General features: G+C 53.5%; 1 protein-coding gene across 1 annotated transcript; it reads left to right on the forward strand.

Moving 5' to 3' along the window:
• Positions 1 to 4,852: 4,852 nt before the first annotated feature.
• Positions 4,853 to 15,487, forward strand: CLEC18C (C-type lectin domain family 18 member C). The gene is made up of 12 exons (XM_044260380.1): positions 4,853 to 5,163; positions 5,686 to 5,777; positions 7,688 to 7,927; positions 11,084 to 11,181; positions 11,612 to 11,733; positions 11,921 to 12,028; positions 12,629 to 12,721; positions 13,065 to 13,171; positions 13,789 to 13,918; positions 14,221 to 14,317; positions 14,512 to 14,603; positions 15,085 to 15,487. The coding sequence occupies exons 1-12, from the start codon at positions 5,025 to 5,027 to the stop codon at positions 15,120 to 15,122; spliced, it is 1,356 nt and encodes a 451-aa protein (XP_044116315.1). The 5' UTR covers positions 4,853 to 5,024; the 3' UTR covers positions 15,123 to 15,487.
• The last annotated feature ends 1,194 nt before the right edge of the window (positions 15,488 to 16,681 follow it).

The following is a 16,681-nucleotide window of genomic DNA, read 5'->3' on the forward strand; positions in this document are numbered from 1 at the left end:
GTGCCTAAATTTCTGGGGTTCATGGCAAGTAAGTATTTCACTTTGAGAGACTGACAAATTCTTTTCCAAAGTGTAAAGTTTTACATGGCCATCATCAATAATATGCAGGCTCCAATCTCATTAAAACTTGGGAGTGCTTGTCTCTTGGACTGTCCTCCTTCTCCTGGATAGATAATGGTATCTCACTGGGGTTTTAATTTTCATTTTCGTAGTGACTAATGATGTTTATAATCTTTTCACATGCCTTTTCTCCACTCATACATCTTTTAGTGTGAAGCTTCTATTAAAATCTTTTGCCCACTTTTTTTTTAAAAGATTTTTATTTATTTACTTGACAGAGATCACAAGTAGGCAGAGAGTCAGGTGGGTGGGGGGGAGCAGGCTCCCCGCAGAGCAGAGAGCCCAATGTGGGGTTTGATCCCAGGACCCTGGGATCATGACCTGAGCTGAAGGCAGAGACTTTAACACACTGAGCCACCCAGGCGCCCATGCCCACTTTTTTAAATGGTTATTTGTCTTCTCATTATTTCATTGTAAAAGTTCTTTATGTACTGCATGTAATCCCTTTACCAGATAAAGGATTTTAAAAAATTTCCTCTCAGGAGGAGGCCTCTCTTTTCATCTTCATTATGGTGTCCTTCGAGAATGAAAAGTTTTGATTTTTATGAAATCCACTTCATTGATTTTTTTGTTTTATGAGTTATCTGTTTGGTGTCATATCTAAGAAATCATTGCCTGACCCAAGGTCACTAAGCTTTTCTCTGATGTATTTTTCCCCCTAGATCTTTTACAGTTCTTGCTTTTATAGGTAGGTCTATGATTCATTTGAAATTCATTTTGTGGTTGGTGTGAAGTGACAGCCAGTTCATCTTTTTAAATATGGATATCCAACTATGCCAGCACCGCTTGTAGACAAAATTATCCTCTCCCTATTGTATTGTTCTGGCACCTTTGTCAAAAATCAGTTGACCCTAAAATGTAATGTTTCTTTCTGAACTGTCTATTCTGTTCCCTTGATCTATATGTCTGTCTTTCTCTGTAGCCCGTATTTGTGATTTCTGTAGTTTTCATGACAAATTTTGAAATCAGGTAGAAGTCCTCAAACTTTGTTTTTTTTTTTCAAAAATGTTTTGGTTATTCTAATTCCTTCACCTTTCTTTGGCACATTAAGATCTATTTCTCACTTTCTTCAAAAAGGAAAAAGGCAGGGCTCCTGGATGGCTCAGTCAGGTGGACGTCTGCTTTCGGCTCAGGGCATGATCCCAGAGTCCTGGGATCGAGTCCCACATTGGGCTCCCTGCTCAGTGGGGTGTCTGCTTCTCCCTCTCTTTCTGCCCCTCCACCTGCTCATGTGCACGCGCTCTCTCTCTCTCTCTCAATTAAATACATAAAATCTTTAAAAAAGAAAAAAGGCTTTAGGATTTTGTTAGGAATTATATGGAATCTAGGAGTAATTGCCATGCTGACCACATTGAGTCTTCCAGTCCATAAACGAGGAGCATCTCTCCATTCCGATCTTTCATAGGGGCGCCTGGTAGCTCAGCTGGTTAGGCGATTGCCCTTGGCTCAGGTCATGATCCCGGGGTCCTGGGATGGAGCCCCCCCATCAGGCTCCCTGCTTTGCAAGGGAGTCTGCTTCTCCTTCACCCTCTGCCTGCCACCCCCCCTGCTTGTGTTCTCTCTCTCTCTCTGTCAAATAAATAAAATCTTCAAAACATAAAAGATCTTTCATTTCTCTCAGCAATGTTTTCTCGCCTTAGGTTTTCTAGTCTTAGGTGCTCTTCTTTTTGATGCCACTGTCAACAGGATTGTCTTCTCAGTCTCAGTTTTGGATTGCTTATTGGTAGCTGGTAGCTTGTATATTTATTTTGTATCCTGAGACCTTTGTTCTAGTAGGGTTTTCTTTTCAACATTCCCTGGGATTTCCTACATACGGGATTATATCATTTGCAAACACAGACAGTTTCACTGATTCCTCTCCATCTGGATGCCCTTAATTGCTTATTTCACCCGATTGCACTAATCCCACATCCAGAAGGATAGTGCTGAGCGGGAGTGGTGAGAGCTGACATTCTTGCCTTGCTTCTGATCTTGGAGAGAAAGCATTTAGTCCTCCATCAGTATGTATGATGCTCACTGTAGGATTTTCACAGGATTTTGTATAAACTTTTAATCTTTGCTCATTTTGTTTGATCCTCCTTAAAATTCTGATATAAGAGTACAACATAAATAGCTACACTTTAAAAGTGGATTTTAGGTGCGCCTGGGTGGCTGAGTGGGTTAAAGCTTCTGCTTTCAGCTCAGGTCATGATCCCGAGGTCCTGGGATTGAGCCCCGCATTGGGCTCTCTGCTCAGTGGGGAGCCTGCTACCCCCTTCCCTCTGCCTGCCTCTATGTTCACTTGTGATCTCTCTCTCTCTCTGTCAAATAAATAAATAAATAAAAATCTTTAAAAGTGGATTCTACTATAAGCAGTATGGACATTTTTAAATTTTGCAACTATTCAGATATAATAAAAAGCATATTTTAAAATGTTAATTATATTGAGAAATTCTCTCCCATTTGGTTTCTCAATTTTAAATGGGTATTAAGATTTCCTATTTCTTCTTGAATCAGTTTTGCTGATTTGTCTTTCTAGGAATTTGTCCATTATATGTACATTGTCTATTTTATTAACATAAAGTTATTCTTAATATTCTCTTACTTTTTTATTTCTATACTATCAGTTGTTATGATGTCTCCCTCTTGATTTGGGGAATTTTTGTCTTTTCTTTCTTTTGTAGCTGTTTATGAGAGGAAAATTTTAAATTGTACAATCATGTTGACAGTGGCTTTATTCATAAAAAACAAAAGCTTAAAACAACCCAAATGTCTATTTATAGGAAAATGAAAATATAAATTACTACCAGCAATTAAAAACAAAGAGGGGCACCTGGGTGATGCGGTCGGTTAAGCACCCAGTTCTTGGTTTTGGCTCAGGCTGTGATCTCAGGACCATGAGACTGAGCCCAGTATGGGCTCCACAGTGAGCACAGTGTCTGCTGAAGTTTCTCTGCCCCCTCTTCCCCTCCCCACCTCACATATTCTTCCTCTAATAAATAAGTAAATACATACATACATTTTTTTTAAAAAACCCAAACATGGGGCATCTGGGTGGCTCAGTTGGTTACGCATCTGCCTTCGCCTCAGGTCATGATCTTGGGGTCCTGGGATCAAGCCCCACATCGGGCTCCCTGCTCAGAGGAGGGTCTGCTTCTCCCTCTCCTGTTGTGCCCCTGCTTATGTTCTCTCTCTCCCAAATTAAAAAAAAAAAAGACTTTATAAAAAAAAAACCACATAAACAAAAACAACCTACTAAAACAGACCACAACATAGATGAATCTCATAGACACGGAGAGGAAAGGAATCGCGGCCTTAAAGTGTACATATCCTAGGAGTCGGTTCCTCTGACATTCAAAATAAGAAAATTAATCCATGGTGGTAGAAATCAGAAGAGAAGTTGCTCACTGGGGAGATCAGCCATGCAAGAAAGGACCTACCCATTCTCAACACCCAGCATGAAATGCCATGGAAAGCAAGGTACAATCCCTTGGTTAGGGAGTCCTGTTTAACACCAGTGGACATGGAGGCCCAGGGGTGGAAGTGACAATCCCAGGGTCTTACAGACAGTCTCAGTTAGAACCCAGGTGAGCTCTGGAGGAAAGGTCACTATTATTAAGCATTGCTAGGCCCCGGGCAGGATGAATCTGAAATCGTGTGGCCACCCCACTGGAGGGAGAAGAAACTCCCGAAGCCCCAGGTATTCTGGGGGGGGACGCACAACCCCAGGCCAGCTTAGGGGTCCTTGTGCCTGGCCCTGCTCCCATCCCCTCCCCCCATACCTACAACAATATCCACGTCCATGGATATTGTTGCATCTCAATGCATCTCTGTGGAATTTCCCAGGTAGGTGACGCCGGGCTCTGAGAGGGTGTCGGCCCAAAGGTCAAGGGTCACACAAACTCCAGAAGGAGGAAGTAGTTGGCTTCCAAGGCAGTCCTTTGCAGTGGGTGATTAACCTTTGGTCAGCCTGGAGGTGGTGTGTGGGCATTTGGCCACGGCCTGTGGGATAGCCTTGTCTTTTCTAAGAATCGTGGGCTTTGGTGCAGATCTGCATGGAGGCCTCAGCCAGCCCCAAAGCATCATGGCAGTTTGCTGTCCGCCTGCCGCACTGCCTGATCATCTAGGGTCCCACTTGTTCCCTGTAGGACTCCAGTCAGCTAAGGGCATCATGTGCTCTCCTCTGCTCGACGGGGCCCTCTCCCGGCCTGCAGAATGCTGGGGACAAAAGGGCTGTTGGGGCTGGGGCCCAGCCCCCAACACTGCCCAGACAGACACTGCCCAGAGTCCTAAGGCACTCTTTCCCTCCTACAGGTGCAGCCCTAACCCATTCCCCTACAAACCCAACCTCCCAGTGCCCCCACCCAGCGGTGGTAGCTGCCTGGTCTGTGGTTACGTCCATCATGTTTAATTCATGGCTGGGGGTTGGGATGAACTTCCCAAGAAAGGGAAGAATTCCCCTGGGGTCTCACCCAGTTCCTGCCTGCCTACCCTGGGCCTGGAACTGGGACTAGAGGCTGCCGGTGGGCCCAGAGGACACTGTCCCAGGCGGGCCGGCCATCATTTGCTAATCCACCGCCCTGGAATGTCTGCGGGCCAATCAGCGGGGTCTCCAGGGGCTCCCCGAGGGCTCCAATAATCCTGCAATGATTAGCAGGGGCACAGGGTCAGTGCACACTGCCTGGTTGGCTGTTGTGGGCAGGGCCGCTGGCCAGGCCCTCGGCTGGAGGAGGGAGGGAACCCTGGGATTGGAGCTGGCTGGCTCTTCATGCCAGTGTCGACAGGAGGCCTTTTGGATACACCAATTACTCACACCAGCCTCCCCCTTTTGTCTGCCCGTCCAGCCTGCCTCCTTGAGATTGTGAGTAGTTCTGTCTAGCTTGGGAAGCAAGCTGGACGGCTGAGCCAGAGCGCCCAACAGGCCCATGCTGGGGCTGGCGCCCTCCGCCCGGCTGGGGGGCCCCTGGCCTGGCCTCCTGCCCGTGCTCCTGGCTCTCCTTGGCATGGCCCAGACGGAGCCAAAGTTACTCCCACTGCAGGCGGAACAGGCTCCGATGCCTGGAGGTAAGGGACCCCCCCCCCCCCGGGGTGAGGAACGAGGGGAAGGAGCTAGGAGTGCCACAGAGCAGTGTCAGGAAGGCCTGAGCTCTGGGCAGACCTGTGGGGTTTAAATAGCAACCCCCCTGCCCCGAAGGTGGTCCTAGGACCCAAGGTGGATGGCGGAGGCTGGGACTGGGGAGCAGGAAGAATGAAGGGGAGTGGGCCCAGCCGTGGGGGTCAAGGAGGAATAGCAGCCCAAAGCCCAAAGCTGGCGGCTCCGGGGCTGCCCCCACCCCAGCCGGTGGCCCTACCTCCCTCCAGTCAGCCCAGCCCCCAGCTCAGGTCCCTGCATACCTGCCTCCCTCCCAGGCCCCCAGCTCCCGGTCTCCCGTAGGCCGTCCATCCCCCACCATCCCCGTGCCCCTGGCCCCATCAGCTCTTGCTCCCTAAGGGCAGGGCAGCCCTCTCAGCTTGCCACAGCAAGGGTCACCCCAGGGGAGACCAGGTCCCGCTGTGCAGGGGGCCTGACCTTGTCTCCTACCCCAGCCCTGAGCAGTAAGGAGACGTTCCTGCTCCTCTCCGTGCACAACCGTCTGCGTAGCCGGGTGCAGCCCCCCGCGGCCAACATGCAGAGAATGGTGAGTACCCCAAGGCGGGCTCACCGAGGAGGTGGCTGGAGGGGCGATCCCGAAGACGGCTCAGGAGGCCAGGCCTGTGGCAGGCGCCCTTCCGCCTGGGCAGGGCAGGGGGACAGCCAGTCCCCCTGCCCACGAGGGGACAGTTCCTGGTTGCTAGGGTTCTGCCACGGCCTGCTTCCCAAAAGGGCCAGTCCTTTGGCCTTTCCTCACATCCCATCCCGTTGCCCTGGAAACCAGAAGACATGGAAGGAGCCCGGCAGGAAAGAGGCGCTCCACAAAGGACTCCCCGCAGGATCAGAGGGGCAGAAGACTGGGAGGGAGAAGCGTCCTGCTTGAGGGAAAGGCCTGGAATGTGACCAGGACCCAGTGCTTCTTCATGGTTTATCTGGATGACTAGAAGGGGCCCCTCCAAGGTCTCTGCTCCTCTGGCATAGGACGGCAGGGTTGGCGGTGTCATCCCAGGGCCCAGAAGCACTGCCCCAGCACATGCCAACAGGCCCTGGGGGGTGAAGGCGGGATTGTGTGGGGGTGAGCAGGGTTCCCCATGGCTGCCTCCCATAAACTCCTCCAGGCTGGCTCAGCGGCGGTGACCTTGAGAGCTCCTGGGTCAGTTTCCCAGGAGGTGGGGGTGGGGCGGGCCAGTGGGAGGGGGTCACTTCTCTCCCTTTCCCTGCTCTGCAGCAGCTCTGGCTCTCCTCAGGCCCAGGTCCTGGCTCCCACTGCCCACGCTCAATGCTCCCAGCTCAAGTGCCTGGCAGGGAGGTGCTCCCCCTCATCTGGTCATCGGTTGACGCTTTTCATGCCCCTTTAGCCAAAGTCTTAGAAATCAGCATTTCATAGAAGATAAGCATGGAGCCCCACCACTCAGCCTCCCTCACCTGTGCGGGTCTCTAGTGCTTTTACCCAGGGGAGGCTAAGGCTCTTGAGGTGGTGCAGGGCGGCCAAAGGCCCCCCCCACCCCAGGCAATCCCCACTGCTCCGGTTGCGGTCTGCATCAGAGGTAAAATCCTAACAGCCGTCCCGCCCACGATGGGTCAGGCACTCTCCCCCTGTACCCTTTGAGTCCCCATGATAATCTTCCTCTGTGAGTGTCTTACTGTCCCAATTTACAGACAAGGATGTCGAGTCTCATGGAGATTAGGGGCTAGAGTCCACACAGCTGGGGTGAGGTGACCCAAGTCTTCTTGATTGTTGAGCCCTTCATTTAAGAGGCGAGGGGGACGATTTGGTAGCCGTGGGGGTATGGGGAGGGAGTCTGCTGGTGTGTGGATGGGAGAGATTAGGGCCACTCCAGAGAACAGCGCTAGCTGGGCCCTGAGGCCAGGAGCCTCTCTGGTCCTGCTTCCCTGTTGGCACCCCTCCACAAGGCCCAGTGAGTGGGCGGGACAGGACAAAGCAGCCTGGCCGCTGAGGCCTTTTTCATCAAAGAAAAGCCAGATGGGAGCAACTGAGCCTCCCTGACAATGGCTATAGCCCGTTGTACCTAATGGCAGGCAAAAAAACCATTTTGAATGGCTTGGGCCCTACCCGGGCTCACATTACTGGACAGAAAAGTCTACCACAGAAGCCCATCCCGTCACCCCGGCTGGCACTGCTCCCTCAGGAACGGGCATCCCCCTCTGGTGCGGCGCCTAAGGCGGGAGTCGGGAGGAGGGAGGCTGTCAGGCCCGGATAGAGCTAGGCTCCGGGGTAGGCGTCCAGACCTCGCTGGTGCTCTCACCCCCGCATCTCCAAGAGCAACTCACAGGCCCGGTCTGGCCCTCTCCAGCCCCAGGATGAAGTGGGCGAAACAGGACTCCCCATCCAGTGCTCTCAGCATGACCCCCACCCCGGGGCAGGGGCGGTGGGGGAAGTGGGATCACTAAGGCCTCAAAGGTCGCTGCTGACATCTCTTTTTGTGCCGCCCCCAGGACTGGAGCGAGAGCCTGGCCCAATGGGCTCAGGCCAGGGCGGCCCTGTGCGGTGCCCCAGTCCCGAGCCCCGCGTCAGCACCTCGAGCCCCCCAGCAAGTAGGCTGGAATGTGCAGCTGCTGCCGGCAGGCTCGGCGTCCTTCGTCAGCGTGGTGGGCCTGTGGTTCGCAGAGGGGCGGCGGTACAGCCACGCGGCCGCCGAGTGTGCCCACAACGCCACCTGCACCCACTACACTCAGGTGAGGCTGTGGCACCAGCCCCGGCCCCCGGGGTCAGCTCAGAAGGGCCACCGGTTGTCTTCAAACCTGTGGCTGCTCTTACGTGCTCTGTAGTTTTCCTTTTCTCAGCTCTAAGCATGAACTATTTCAAACGTAAATCTAGTAATGGACTCCCTTTTACCCATGACCTCCACTTAGACAATGTTTAACTATATTTGTTCTCATCTCTTAAGAAAAAACAACTAGGGGCACGTGGTGGCTCAGTTGGTTGAGCCTTCGGCTCAGGTCATGATCCCAGAGTCCCAGGATCGAGCCCCGCATCGGGTTCCCTGCTCAGGGGGAGTCTGCTTCTTCCTCCCGCTCTGCTCCCCTGCTTGTGCCCATTTCTCTCCACAAATGGGCACCTTCCATTGAATATTCAACCCTTCCCCCGCGGACTCACAATCCACCTGTCACACACCAAGCTCATGTCTGCCCGTGGATCTGTTGCTGAGTTCTTGATTCTATTTTGCTGCTTTTTAAAATTTTAATCCCTGCACAAATCGTATTTTAATTATTACAGCTTTATAGAAACTTTGGAAATGAAAATTCCCCATATTACTATTATTGTTCAAAACTGTGTTGTCTGTGCTTGGCTCCCGATTCTCTCAAACGCTATGTAGGTGTGGGTTTTTAGCTGCTGATTCAACTTTTGGAAATGGTCTACTTCGCGTTGAGATTGTTTTTGCCAAGTTCTGTTTTCTAGGAAACTGTCCATTTTATGTTTCCGAATTGATTGGGAGGAATTCTTCAGTACTGAAGAGACAGTTAAGGCTAGGATTAAACAGAGTGGGGGTACCTGGGTGGCTCAGTCAATTAGGCATCTGACTCTTAATTTTGGCTCAGGTCATGATCTCAGGGTCCTGGGATCGAGCCCCGCATCGGGCTCCCTGGTCAGCGGGAAGCCTGCTTCTCCCCCTCCCACTCCCCCTGCTTGTGTTCCCTCTCTTGCTGTCTCTCTGTGTCAAATAAATAAATAAATAAATCTTTTTAAAAAATAATATTTAAAAAAATACAGTAAGCTGAATAAAGTAGGAGAAGGTAAATAATATGGGTGCCTGGTTCACTTAGTCCGTGGAGCATGTGACTTTTGATCTCATGGTCATGAGTTCGAGCCCCACATTGGGTAGAGAGATTATTAAGAAAAACAAAATCTAAAAAAACAAAAAAAAATTAAAAACAGAAAGTAAATAATAAAAATAAAAGCAGAACATCACTAAAGCATCCGATTCTTGGTTTTGGCTCAGGTCACGATCTCAGGGTTGTGAGATCGAGCCCCACATTGAGTTCTGAGCTCAGCATGGGATTCTCCCTCTCCCTCTGCCCTTCTTCCTGCTCTCCCTCTCTCACTCTTTCAAATAAAAAAATAAATAAAGTCTTTTTAAAAAAACAACCTAGGATTAAACAGGGATTTAAAATTTTCCTGGGACCCCTGAGTGGCTCAGTTGGTTAAACATCTGCCTTTCGCTCACTCTGGGACGGAGTCCCACATCCGGCTCCCTGCTCAGCAGGGAACCTGCTTTCCCCTGTTCCTGGCTCTCTTGCTCTCTCTCTGACAAATAAATTTTTAAAAAAATTTCCTGTGTCTGTTGCTAGATCCTTTTAAACTTTTCAGCTTTGTTTATGTGCACCTTCTTTCATTCTTTACCAGTCTTCCCAGAGATGTGTCTATTTTAACAAGTAAACTTTTGTTTTATCCTTTTTCTTTTTCTTAAATTTCTGCTTTTATTTTTACTATTTACTTACTTTTTTTAAGTTAATATATTTTAATGGGGTGTCCCTATTATTCACTGTCTTTTACTTTATTCAGTTTACTCTATTATTTTTTTTATATTTGATCCCAGGACCCTTGGATCATGACCTGAGCTGAAGGCAGACACTTAACGGACTGAGCCACCCAGGCGCCCCAACCATTCCTTACTTCTAAGTTACTTACTTGGAGATTGTATTGCATTTGAACTTATAGAATGCAGCCCATGGAATATTATTCCTTTGGTTTTTGTTGAGCCTTGCTTTGTTTAAGTGAAGGGGTCAATGTTTGCAAATGTTTTGTGCATTCCTAAAAAGAATGTATTTTCTCTAATTCTTGGACACATGTGTCTGTGTTTCCCCTACTTCATGGCTGTGTGAGTTTGATAACTAGTCCCCTGCATTGACTGTGCTGTTTCCAAGCTGTCACAGATTTTAAGATTTTCAATCCAAGTGCTGAATACTATCAGAGACCTGTACCTGTTAGCTTTTGTTGCTAACACACTACCCCAAAGTTTAGCATCCTTGGGCTGGGCCCTGTGTGGCCCTGGTTCTTCTGGTCTTTGCTGGGCCCAAATACAAGTGCAGTCAGCTGCTGCCTGGGCTGGGAGCTGGCCGTCTAGAGGGGCCTCACCTGATTCCCTTGTGCTTGTGGGGTCTCCAGCCCTAGGTTCAAAACCAGCTCAATATCATTTTTTTTAAGACGTTATTTTATTTATTTATTTTAGAGAGTAAGCACACGGGAGCTGGGGGCAGGTAGGGCAGAGGAAGAAACAGAATCCCAAGCAGACTGCTCTGAGCCAGGAACCTGACACAGGGCTAGAACTCACAACCATGAGATCATGACCTTAACCTAAACCAAGAGTCGGACGTTTAACCAATGGAGCCACCCAGCACCCCCCCAGCTCAGTATCACTTCTGCTGCATTCTATTGGCCAACACAAGCCCCAGGCCCAGCCGGGTTCCAGGCTAGAAAAGAGAGTCCTCCTCTCATTGCAAAGAACTGCAAAGGCACGTTTAAGAGGGGCCTGCAGGGAGGAGGGAAGGGTTGTAGCCACGTGTCGGTCTGTCACAAAGACTTTGAGGTCCAAGACTTTCTTTCAACACTCCTCCCCCTGCCAAGATTCTCTCCTTTCTTCAGGTATCTGCCCGTCCAAACCTCTCCACACCCCTCACCCAGAAAGCCTTCCTAAGCTGTGCCCACCTGTCCCCATAGCTCTGCCCAGCACAGCTACGGCTCCTGAGGCCCCGAGGTCTGTCTGTCTGCCTCACTGGGGGCAGAGACTGTGTCTGCCTCCGCCGGGGCAAGCATCATCAGTGTTGCCGGCCCCCAGACCGGGAGTGGGGGTGGCCTGTGACAGGGTTCCTGAGCCGCCGTGTCTCCGGCAGCTCGTGTGGGCCACGTCGAGCCGGCTGGGCTGTGGGCGGCATCGGTGCTCTGGGGCCCAGGCCGAGATGGAAGCCTTCGTCTGTGCCTACTCTCCCGGGTAAGGTCCCATCACGGCAGCTGCCCTGCCATCCCCTGCTGGGCTTGGGCGGGGTGGGGAGGGGTGCCTGCCTTCACCCAAGGGAGAACCCTCAGCCCCCCCCCACTCAAAGGCATCCACACCCTCTCGGGGAGAGGGAAGGAGGAAAGGGAGTGGGTGCGGAAGTGGGCAGCCAAGCAGAATGTGGCTTCTCCTCAGATGCCCCTCCTTGGCAGCACTATTCTGCTTTGGCCACAGAAGAATGGAGTGTTCGTGTTAGTCTGGAGGCCGTCTTTCCTTTTCTAGGACATCTCGTGTCTCCTCCAGCTCCCCGACTCACTCCCGGGGTTGGGCCAGCAGGAGCTGAAGGGGCCGTGGGGCATGCAGCAGGGCCCACGCCTGCCTTGCCCAAGGCCAGGCCCTTGCAGCCCTCTGGTGCTTGCTCTCACAGGGGCAACTGGGAGGTAAACGGGAAGACCATCGTCCCCTATAAGAAGGGCTCCTGGTGTTCGCTCTGCACAGCCAGCGTCTCGGGCTGCTTCAAAGCCTGGGACCACACAGGAGGGCTCTGTGGTAAGTGCCCGGCCCTGCCTGCCTCCTGCTGGGGCAGCGGGTACAAGAGAACTCCATGTGGTGACCCTTGTGGAGGGTGGCAACATCTGGTGGGACTGTCCTCAAGGCCTGGCCCTTGGCACCCTGGGAAGCAGCCCCCTGGCCTGCCAGAAGGAGGCGCCCTCTGAGTTCATCCTCATCTGACCAGAGGTCCCCAGGAACCCATGTCGCATGAGCTGCCGGAACCAGGGACGCCTCAACGTCAGCACCTGCCACTGCCACTGTCCCCCCGGCTACACGGGCAGATATTGCCAAGGTGAGGGGCACCTAGAGCTCCAGTCACAGCCACCCGGGGACCCGGTGAGTGAAGCCTGGGCCAGGGCCGAGGCAGGCAGGCAGCCGTGGTGGGTGAGGAGCGCCATGTGTCCCTGTGCGGTGTGTCCAGGGGCCGTGGGGCACCCACTGCAAGTGTCTGGAGAGAGCCCCGAGGGAGTGTGCAGCCACTGACCGGGTACTTGCTGATCTGAACACCGTGTAGTCATTCGACCAACAGCCTGAGCCCTGCCAGAGCCTGAGCCGTGTAGGGGATTCAAGGTAGAATCTAATTTGGCCCTTAGGTCCTGAGAGGGTGGGAGGAGGCCCCTATCAGGATCTGGAAGTAGACTCTGATCCCACTGTCTCCCTCCCAGCTCTGTGACTGTAGGCAGGTCACCCCTGAACCCTAATCTGCTTCTCTCTACGACGGAGATCCAGACACCAAGCGTAGCCGCAGCAGGAAGCCCTGATGGGGTCCCATCCTCGAGGGTCTTTCCTGTCACGGTTGACCATTGCCCACACTCTGAGGCCCATGAGGGGCAGCACGGGGTCCGGGGGCTGTGGGCTGAGCTCCGCTCTCCCTCCCCCCGCCCCCCGGCAGTGCGCTGCAGCGTACAGTGTGTTCACGGCCGGTTCCGGGAAGAGGAGTGTTCCTGCGTCTGTGACGTCGGCTATGGGGGAGCCCAGTGTGCCAGTGAGTCCTGCCCCGAGGTCCCCCGATGAGCCAGGCCATCCCCCGGGAGCCCCTCACTGGGCACATCTCCCGACTCCCCATGCAATCACATCACGTTGGTGGCATTCCCACCGCAGAATCTGGCAAATGCTACAGATCGTTCTTCTTTTTGGAAGAGAGAGCAAGCTGGATGTCACACATTCCCCAGCACGCCGCTGACTCCCCCACCCCCCGCCCCAGCTTGGAGACAGTGGCCAGAGGAAGGGGCTTCCCTTCCCTTCCCTTCACCTTAGCTCCCTGGCAGGGAGGAAGGTGTAATGCGTCTGAGGTCCCCACACGCACAGTCGGGCCCCCCTGTCCCCAGCCAAGGTGCACTTTCCCTTCCACACTTGTGACCTGAGGATCGACGGAGACTGCTTCCTGGTGTCTTCGGAGGCAGACACCTACTACGGAGCCAAGATGAAATGCCAGGTGACAGTGAACCTCAGCCTTCCCAGGGAACCCCAGGATCTCAAGCGAGGGTCCTTGGACCGACCTTGGATGAAGAGATGGTTCCTTCGATTTCTCCTGACCTGACTCTGGTCATTAGGATAAAGCAGGGGCCCCAAACTCAGAGGTCCACGGAAGCCAGGAGGTCACTGAATGAGCTGAGGGACTTGGGGTGGGGTGCAGGGGTGAGGCCCCACCCACCCCCCTCTAAGGAGCCACCCTGATTCAGCTCTAGTTGCGGGCTGCCCAGCAGGTCACCAAGTACAGAAAGGCCAGAACTTGGGATTTTTCAAGAGAATCAGAAATTCAGATTTTCATTGCCATCTCTCAAGGTGTTCATGTTGGCAACCGATTCACATGTGTTCAGGACATTGAACACATGAAACAAAAGTTTCCCAAGGGCAGGGCCCAGTCAGTCTTGGCCCCCCACCCCCCCCATGCCCAGAGAGAGGAGAGGCAGGCAGGGGCAAGGAAGGGGGACCCCCACTCTAGAAGGAGGAGGCAGAGGAAGAGGACATCCCTGGCTGTGGCGGGGTGGGCAGGAAGGGCTGGTCTGAGCTCTGGGACCCTGCCAGGGTGACCTGGAATGGGGGTTACAGGGAAAGGGCGGGATGCTGGCCCAGATCGAGAGCCAGAAAGTGCAGGACATCCTCGCCTTCTACCTGGGCCGCCTGGAGACCACCAATGAGGTGACCGACAGTGACTTTGAGACCAGAAACTTCTGGATCGGTGAGTGCCTGGTTGGGGGTGCAGGAATCTGAGCTGTGAAAACCCACCAGCAGACAGTAAGGATGTGGTGAGAGCTAGGGACCCAGGATGGGGCAGGCAACCTCCTTCCCTGGGGAGAGCACAGAAGAGAGGGAGAGGGAGAGCCGCGGGGGGGCTGGAAGAGCTAGGAAGGGGGCTAAGGGCTCGATGGCAGCAGAAAGGGGATTAGGCAACAGGCTCCAAGCTCAGGGAGCTCCTCTTGGGGAGCCTGGGCTCTGAGCGGGGGCCCGGGGTGGTGGGCCAACTCACCTGCCGCGGCCCAGGGCTCACCTACAAGACCACCAAGGACTCCTTCCGCTGGACCACGGGGGAGCACCAGTCCTTTACGAGTTTCGCCTTTGGGCAGCCTGACAACCAGGGGTGAGTCTGGGGTGCCTTCCCTCCCTTGGGCCAGCTTGTTGAGCCTTCATATGGGGGTGGGTCTGGCTTCCAGAAGCCCCATCTATGGGCCAGGCCATTAGACACAGGGGCCTGCTGGAGGGGAAGATGGAAGCCTCTCCCGGACTCCTACTTCCCTTCCCCGGCATTGAGCCCCCAGCGTCCTGGCCTGGCAGGTTCGGCAACTGTGTGGAACTACAGGCGTCCGCCGCCTTCGACTGGAACGACCAGCGCTGCAAAACCCGAAACCGTTACATCTGCCAGTTTGGTGAGGGCCCCTCACAGCTCCCTCTTCTGGTCCCTGCTGGCCTGCTCCAGGCTCTAGGATGTCCAGGTCACAGACCCAGAAAGCACCTGAGCATGCAGGGCCCGGGGATGTCCTGGTCCGAGTCCCGTGGGACCTGCGGGCCCCCGAGGACAAGGGAGGAGAGAGAAGCCCAGCCTCATGTCCACAAGGCCACAGGACGGGAATGACAGCCTGGCCAGGGATTTCTCCAGGGTCGCTTTCCTCCTGTCACCAAAGCTGCTACTTAGGGACCTGCTGGGTTCACCCATGTTCCCTGATTCCCTAGAGCCCAGTAAACTACAGCAGGGAACAGAGGTGGCCCAGCACCGACCCCCAGCAGCTCCTGCTAGAAAGGTCTGGAACTCCAACTGGGAGCATATTTCAGGACCAACTGCCAAAAGGTCCCCATCCTAGGACCACCTGGGCTGCCAGTGACCCTCGCTCTGTCCGGCTTCCTTTCCAGCTGAGGAGCACATTTCCCGGTGGGACCCGGGGCCCTGAGACTTGGCCGTGCCTCTCCCCTGCCAGCACCCAGATATGCAGCCGCGCTCACCCAGCTGCCCACCTGTCTGGAACCGGGGCCAGCTCAGGATTGCAAGCCAGTATCCAGAGGTCTCAGAGAGGCCCTGCAGGAAGTGGGGAAAGGGGGTACAAGTCAGCCCCCAGAGGGAGTCTGCACCAGGGGGAGGGACCCCTCAGCCTGCTGTGGATCGGGAAGGTGGGGGTCAGGCACCCAAACATGAGGCAGGGCCAGCAGCCAGAAGAGACCACCCTCCTCCACGGTCGCCGGACCCTCTGGGGCAGATGGAGGCTCCTCACTGCCCAGGGTGCTCCCTACAAAGGAGTAAACTAAGTTATGAATCAGCTGTACTTGTGACCACTTGTTTTTTTGTTGTTGTTGTTGTTTTTAGATTATTTATTTATTTATTTGACAGACAGAGATCACAAGTAGGCAGAGGAGATAGGCAGAGAGAAGGGAGGAAGCAGGCTCCCCGTTGAGCAGAGAGCCTGATGTCCTGATGTGGGGCTCGATCCCAAGACCCTGGGGCCATGACCTGAGCCGAAGGCAGAGACTTTAACCCACTGAGGCACCCAGGCACCCCTGTGACTGCTTGTTATGAAGGGGAATTCGGCCACCCAGGATGATCTCAGGAAGACCAGAGGGTGGCTGAGAGGCCTCACTGCTGGCTGCCCGCTACCTGCCCTAGTCCCTTCCCTGCGCACCCGCATGACCCAGACCACCTTCTGGAAGTTTTCTGGTCTTAGCCCCTGAGGGGTGCAGATTGAGCAGCTCTGTCTGTACTCCTGACTTCCTGCTCCCGCTCCTCTCACCACTGGCTCTGTCTTCCTGCTCCTGCTCACACCCTCCCCTAGGGTCCCCACGCCTGCTCCTGCATGTCCTTCCTGTGTCCTTTGTGATTATCTGAGCGGGGGTGTGTCATGGCCCCTTCTCCCTCTGCTCCCTACAGTGGTGAGAGAGGCCATGTGGGCAGGTGAAGGCTGGGAGGGGCTGTCATTAGGGTCTGGAAAGCACCGCTGGCCCCGTCTGCACACTGTGGAGTCGCTTTGCTGGTTGGAGGTCGGAGTGTGGTCCAGGACCATGGAATGGGGACATGCATAGCAGCCACAATTTTTACTGTGATTGCCACCAGGAGAAATATAGAAACTCAGCTTTGACTCATCATAGCAGAAAATGAATTAATCAAAAAGACATGACTTAAAAATGAGCAAAGAATGTGAATCCACTGCTCTCCAAAGAAGCTACCACTGCTCTCCAAAGAAGCAATCCAAATGGCCAGCAAGCACAGCATCACTACTCATTAGGAAATTCACATCTAAATTTACATCTAAACACCCCAGCAGCTGTTACCAAAGAAACAGACAATATAATGTTGATGAGGCCTTGGACCAGTTGGAGCCCTTACAGGCTGCTGGGGGGAGCAGGAAATGGGCAGCCACTCTGGAAGACAGTTTGGTGAATCCTCGAAAAGTTCAGAGAAGCTACTATTTGACCCAGCAATTCTGCTCCTAGGTCTGTACCCAAGAGCACCACGAACAAG

Source organism: Neovison vison, chromosome 7 (genome assembly GCF_020171115.1).
Source record: "Neovison vison isolate M4711 chromosome 7, ASM_NN_V1, whole genome shotgun sequence".
In the NCBI taxonomy this organism is placed as follows: Eukaryota; Metazoa; Chordata; class Mammalia; order Carnivora; family Mustelidae; genus Neogale; species Neogale vison.

Bases quoted from the DNA above. Each gene is read 5' to 3' on its own strand.
- CLEC18C (XM_044260380.1), top strand. From the start codon at position 5,025: ATGCTGGGGCTGGCGCCCTCCGCCCGGCTGGGGGGCCCCTGGCCTGGC. The intron at 5,778-7,687 runs GTGAGTACCCCA...TGCCGCCCCCAG, and splicing joins CGGCCAACATGCAGAGAATG to GACTGGAGCGAGAGCCTGGC. The intron at 14,318-14,511 runs GTGAGTCTGGGG...CTGGCCTGGCAG, and splicing joins GGGCAGCCTGACAACCAGGG to GTTCGGCAACTGTGTGGAAC.